This window comes from Manis pentadactyla, chromosome 9 (assembly GCF_030020395.1).
Source record: "Manis pentadactyla isolate mManPen7 chromosome 9, mManPen7.hap1, whole genome shotgun sequence".
NCBI classification, from domain to species: domain Eukaryota; kingdom Metazoa; phylum Chordata; class Mammalia; order Pholidota; family Manidae; genus Manis; species Manis pentadactyla.
This window is the reverse complement of record NC_080027.1, coordinates 14,685,646-14,692,019: the sequence shown is the minus strand read 5'-3', so window position 1 is coordinate 14,692,019 and position 6,374 is coordinate 14,685,646. Positions and strand designations below refer to the sequence as shown.

Genomic DNA, 6,374 nt, shown 5'->3' with positions numbered 1-6,374 from the left:
GAAGAGGGTGCCGGCGGCCCATCGATGGAGGATGCCCCCTCCCCGCCTACCTCCCGGCGGCGGGGGGCACCAGCGGGACCCGGGGTGGGACAAATCACAGACGCCGGACACCACAAGCTGGCCCTGAGCTCAGCCTTCTCGGTGTCCGGCTCAAAGGAACTTAAGTTTGGAAACTGGCTCACGCAGGGCTGGGAGGCGTGCCCCCGACGTTGTTCCTGACCCGACGTGCGCACGAGCTGTCCGGAGCGGTCCGGGAGGTTCCGCTTTAAGGGGCGGGCAGGGGCGGGGCTCCCCAGCCAATTCCCCGAGGCCGCGCTAGCTGCTCCGCAGACAGTCGGAAACTACGCGGAGTGCTGGGTAGCCGCTCTGGGGCCGGGAGGTTGGAGCGGGGGAACAGCCGCCATCTGACTGCAGGCCGCGTCGTGTCGCCGGTTCCGCAGGCACCATGAGCCAGGACACCGAGGTGGACATGAAGGAAGTGGAGCTGAACGAGTTGGAACCCGAAAAGCAGCCGATGAACGCGGCGTCGGGGGCGGCGGTGGCTGTGGTTGTGTCGGGCGGCGCCGAGAAGAACGGTCTGGTGAAGCTCAAGGTGGCCGACGACGAGGCGGAGGCGGCGGCCGCAGCTAAGTTCACGGGCCTGACCAAAGAGGAGCTGCTGAAGGTGGCGGGCAGCCCCGGCTGGGTGCGCACCCGCTGGGCCCTGCTGCTGCTCTTCTGGCTCGGCTGGCTCGGCATGCTGGCGGGCGCCGTGGTCATCATCGTGCGGGCGCCGCGCTGCCGCGAGCTGCCGGGACAGAGGTGGTGGCACAAGGGCGCCCTCTACCGCATCGGCGACCTGCAGGCCTTCCAGGGCGGCGACGCTGGCAGCCTGGAGGGTGAGAGCAGGGCACCCCCGCCCCGCGCGCCCCTGGTTTAACTGGTCGGCTGCGACCCCGTCCCCAGATTGACCCATTAGGTTCACCCCATCCGGTACCGGGGGCCGCACCCTGGGACGTAGTTCCCTTCTTGGAAGAAAACCGCCCCTCTCCCGCTTTCACGAGGGCAGCTGACTCAGCATACACACCCCACCCCCCGCCCCGCGGTCCCACGAGCCAGTCGCAGCCGGTTTCTGAAGCAATGTGCAGGGCTCCTTACGTCAGCTCTTCCGAGTCCCGTGATCCAGACTCACCCTTCACACTGTGTCCCCGGGAAGGGAGATTAGGGTGATGCTCATTCTCTGCCATTCCCCTCTGCATCCCAGAGCCTATTCCCTCCCCATCCTAGGAAAGCCCTAACCAGTTCCTAGAGGGAGGCAGGCAAGTGGGGAGAGGGGTCTCACTTTAACCCAGCTTCCTCATTTCAGGCCTGAAGAGGCATCTCGATTACCTGAGCACCCTGAAGGTGAAGGGCATTGTGCTGGGCCCAATTCACAAGAACCAGAAGGATGATGTCAGTGGGACCAACTTGGAACAGATCGACCCCGCTTTTGGCTCCAAGGAAGATTTTGACAGTCTCCTGCAATCAGCCAAGAAAAAGAGTGGGTGTCCTAGAGTTGGCAAGGAGGCAGCTAGAAAGGGCTTTGCCTTCTGGCCAGAGGAAAGACAGGATCTCATCTTTGCTTTACTCTTGGCTGGCTGAGTTTTCCTAGGGCAGGTCCTGGGAGGTTAGGCTTCAACTTAAAGGGAATTTGTCAGGCAGTTCAGAGACTTCCTAGTTGGATGTACAGTCATTTAACCTCTTGGCTTCAGGGCCTTTATTTGCAGATTGTAGGTTTCTACTAAATATGTGGTTTTTAAACCTGTGAGAGAGTGATCCTTTTGGAAAAAAAAATCCAAACAAAATCTTGTCTTACTTGAAAAGGGTTCACTTTGTGGTTGGCCAGCTCAGGGGCCCATACCTTCAACCTTTCGTAGTGTACCACATGCCTTGTGCCCTGTGAGAAAGATCTTGAGCTCGCCTTTCCTCACATCTGTTTCAGTGGAATGACTTTTGCCTGAGTTCAAACCTAAGATTTTGTATCATTATGTAGGAAATACTTTACAGGCTTGTGTCAGTTGATTTCCTCTTCTCCCTTGTGAGATTTTTCTTTCTCACTTGTGCCTGTTCCTCCATGTTCTAGGCATCCGCGTCATTCTGGACCTCACTCCCAACTACAGGAGCCCAAACTCATGGTTCTTCCCCACTGAGATTGGCTCTGTGGACTCCATGATGAAGGTGAGTGTGCTGGTGCTCACGGCAGGGAGAGCTGCATGTTGGGGCCAGGCCTGTCCTGAGTAACAAGCCCTGTAAACCCAGAGTGAATGGCTCCTGCTGAGAGGCCCCTGGCTCCTCTTGAGCTCAGCAGGCTTGCTCTTCCCACAAGCAGGCTAGGCCCGCAGTGCACCCCTGTTTTTCTTGTTCCTTTTCTAACTCATTTTTCTTGTTTCCTTGACTCTGATGGTAACAGTGCCGGGAAGGGAATTTCCTAGATGTCAATCTGAGTTTGATTTCTTGTCCTTTTGGGAGAGGAAGCCCTCTCTCTGTGGGAGTCCCATCCTGTCTGGTTCCCAGTTCTTGTTTGGTGTGTTTTGGAGTGGAGCCCAGTCTGAAGTTGTAAGCAATGGGGTCTTATGTGTCTGGGACTATGCTAAGTATTCTATAAACATTCTCCAATCCCCTATATAACCACACAAGGTCCCTCTCCTTGTGCCTGATCTGTAAATGGGGAAGCTAAGGTTCAGAGGGCCTTCGTGGGATCTGAGGTCCTGAGTACTCTTATTTCTCTGGTCTGCCTTTCTGAGTAAAGGTATGCACTCAAACTGTACAGCAAGCTGGGGGTGGGGCACTGAAGGTCACTGGGCTCCTAGTGGCCTGGGCTCTGGGACACTGACCCTGCTGGCAGCCAGGATTCTGAGGTAGAATTTCCCAGCATTTCCATAGGACCCTTGGGGCCATCCAGTTCAGCCTTTGCTAATCGCTGGGAGACCATTTAAAAGTTACAAATAAGGGAACGTTTTCTGATGGTCTGGCACGAGTAGTGGAAGCTTCAGATGAAAGCAAAGATGAGATCAGAGAGCACATGGAGTGAGAGAAAAGGGAGCGCAGAGGCTGTGGGTGTGGGGTTCCATGTTAGGTGGCCATGAATGCTGGGGTTTCAAGCCAGGACCTGTCTGCAGAGCTGGCTCTTCTTTCCAACTCTTCATCTACTCTGCCCCGGAGCTGGGCTTTGAACTTTGCTCTTTCATCCTTGGCCTCGTTCTGACTGGCTCTCTTACTCACACCCTCCCCAGGCCTTGGGACACCGGGACAGGAGTAGGTACACTGTCTTGGGATCTTGTCTGTCTGCTGCTCTCTGCTTGTGATCTTGGGCATGCCTCCTTGCCTCTCTGAGACTGTTCTCCTCATCTCTAAAATGAGTATACTAGCATTCCATACATGCCAATGGGTAAATGAAATTCTGTTTATGAACATACTTTTTTTCTCTTGGGCGTTTTCTGTGGGTGCCAAGTGAGGCTGTGTGATTTGCCATGGGCAGGAGTAGAGACGTGAAATGCTGTAGCACTAAGAGAATCAACGATGTGTTAGAATGGGAGGGGACCAAAGGCTAAACCTTTATGATAGAGGTGGGAAAGTGAGGCCATTCAAGGAAAGGGACTCCCAAGGTCACGGGGAAGCACGTGGTAGGCAAGGTTTAGTGTGGTTTGGAATTTTCTGAGCCTTCGCATCAGAGTGTTGATATCTTTCCTATGTTCTTTTGTCCCCCGCCCCATAGAATGCTCTGAACTTTTGGCTACAGACTGCCATAGATGGGTTCCAGGTTCGGGACATGGAGAACCTGAAGGTGAGTGTCCTTTCCACATGAGATGCACAGCTTGAGTGAGATTAGGGGGACTCTCCAGGGCCTGGTAGTGTTCCCTGCTTCTCGACTCTGCTTTTTTCCTTTTAGGATGCGTCTTCACTCTTGCCTGAGTGGCAGAACATCACCAAGAGCTTCAGTGAAGATAAGTGGGTACCAGCCCCCCCATCCCAGCCCCATCATGGGAACCCATCAGAGTGCTAGGCCTAAGGAAGGGGGTAGTTCCTAGTCTAAGGAACGTTCTTCACCTCCATTCTTCCGTTCGTATCCTTTACCAACATTAACCCCTGTTCTGCTCTCTGCAGGCTCTTCATTGCAGGTACTGAGTCCTCGGACCTTCAGCAGATCCTGCACCTGCTGGAATCCACCGAGGACCTATTGTTGACTAGCTCATACCTGTCAAACTCCAGTTTTACTGGGAAGCATGCAGAAGTGCTGGTCACCCAGTATCTGAACACCACTGGCAGTCACTGGGGCAGCTGGAGTGTGAGTACCACAGTGGCGGGAGAGGGAGCAGGAGGCCTTTTAGAGGAAAAAATGTTGGGAGGTGGAAGCAGAGGGGGCTCGGGGGCTGACTCCTCCTGTCTCCACTTTGCAGTTGTCTCAGGCAGGACTCCTGACTTCCTTTGTGCCGGCTCAGCTCCTTCGACTCTACCAGCTGCTGCTTTTCACCCTGCCAGGGACCCCGGTTTTCAGCTATGGGGACGAGATTGGCCTGGAGGCAGCTACCCTGCCTGGACAGGTATCACTTGCTGCCTCCCCAGCACAGTAGGGTTCTGTGGATGGCAGCAGGCAGGCGTGAGCCTTGGGGGCAGCCGCGCTTGAGCCCTAGTTAGCAACCTAGTCAGGAGCTGTGTGGCCTTGGCAAGTTGCTTCACTTCCCTGGGTCTCGGTCATCGCTTCTGTGATACGGCATTTCTTGCATGGTGGCGAGGATTAAATGAGGGCGTATCGTAAACAGTGACGCCTGGTACCTGGTAGGTGTTCAGTGCGGTAGCCGTCACTCCCTCCCTCGCTTACTCAGGGACAGTGGGCACCCTCTGGGGACTCACGGCTTAGTGGGGGAACCAGATGAGTAGGAAGCACATGGCAGCCAGGGCTATGGTAGGTTAACACTGTGAAGGCACTCAGCCTCAGCCAGAGGCGTGGAGGTGGGCACCTGAGCTGATATTTATAGAACTGGTCATTCCTTTTATTTCACAAAGTTTTGTGGAGTAATTCCTTCATGCCCTGCACAAAGGATACAGCCATGCACAAAAGAGCTGGAGGTGGCAAAATTAGGTAATAAATGTAATAAAGATGCCAGGTGCTGCTTATGCAAAGGAAAGCAGGGTTGGACCTAGAGAATAGGAGATAGGGGGTATTTCACATTGAGTGGCCACAGAGAACCTGATGAGATAGCTGAGCAGAGAGTGGGAGAGGTGAGGGAGCCCCGCCTGGTGTCTGTCTGGGAGCAGAGTCCACTGGGCTGAGGGGGCAATGCGTGCAGGGCCCAATGTGGGAGCTTGGCTTGCTTGTCCAGTAGCAGGTACACATTTTGAGGCTCTGCATGGACGGGGCTGGGAACAGACAGAGGAGTTAGAAAGAGCGGGCCCAGGCCTTGTTTAAGTGCTATTTTCCCTTCTTTGCAGCCTGCAAAGGCCCCAGCCATGCTCTGGGATGAATCCAGCTTCCCTAACACCTCAGGACCTGTAAGCACCAACATGACTGTGAAGGTGAGGGTTCCAGGTGGGCTGGTGACTTGTAGCAGTTGGTACCCAGGGGCACCCTTCATCGCATCCTGCCCTGTCTTCACCATTTACAGGGCCAGAACGGAGACCCTGTCTCCCTCCTCTCCTTGTTCCGGCGCCTGAGTGATCTGCGGGGCAAGGAGCGCTCCCTGCTGCATGGAGACTTCCATGCCCTCACCTCAGGGCCTGACATCTTCTCCTACATCCGCCAGTGGGACCAGAACGAACGTTTCCTGGTAGTGCTCAACTTTGGGGGGGTGAGCCGACCTGCCAGGTTGGACGTGTCCAGCCTGCCTGCCAGCACCAGCCTGCCGGCCAGGGTGGATATAGTGCTCAGCACCCAGCCAGGCCCAGGCCGTGAGGAGGGCACCTTTCTTGAGCTGGAGCACCTGAACCTGGAGCCCCACGAGGGGCTGCTGCTCCGCTTCCCCTATGTGGCCTGACCGGGACCCACTATCCTTCCCCTTTCTTCCGCAGGCTCTTCGAAGTTGTGGTTTCTCTCTTTCTCTTTTTTTTAGTGTCGTGGATTACAAGTGAACCCCCAAATACAGTGTTTATTGGCTTCAAATAAAAGTCACCCCTGCCTAGCAAGGTCCTGTCTTCCCTCCACTCCTCTGTGACAGCAGGAATTTCTCTCCCTGGCTTTCCCTCTCACCCCGGGACGTGCCCCCTTGTGATCAGGGCCGGAGAGTTCCGTGCACCTGCTCTAGCCCAGCGAGGAAGGGGCCTGCCAAGCTCAAAAGAGCAAAGAGGTGTCAGGCCTGGGACTGGCATCTGTGCCTCCTCACCCAGGCCGGGCCAGAGGACCAGGGGCTCTCTTGGAGGTC

The 6,374-nt window shown here is 55.6% G+C and overlaps 1 protein-coding gene across 1 annotated transcript; it reads left to right on the top strand.

The window, feature by feature from the left end:
* Positions 1 to 342: 342 nt before the first annotated feature.
* SLC3A2 (solute carrier family 3 member 2) lies at positions 343 to 6,138 on the top strand. Its single transcript, XM_036926361.2, has 9 exons — positions 343 to 878; positions 1,346 to 1,519; positions 2,102 to 2,196; positions 3,734 to 3,802; positions 3,908 to 3,966; positions 4,123 to 4,303; positions 4,416 to 4,559; positions 5,449 to 5,532; positions 5,622 to 6,138. The coding sequence occupies exons 1-9, from the start codon at positions 446 to 448 to the stop codon at positions 5,988 to 5,990; spliced, it is 1,608 nt and encodes a 535-aa protein (XP_036782256.2). The 5' UTR covers positions 343 to 445; the 3' UTR covers positions 5,991 to 6,138.
* Positions 6,139 to 6,374: the final 236 nt, after the last annotated feature.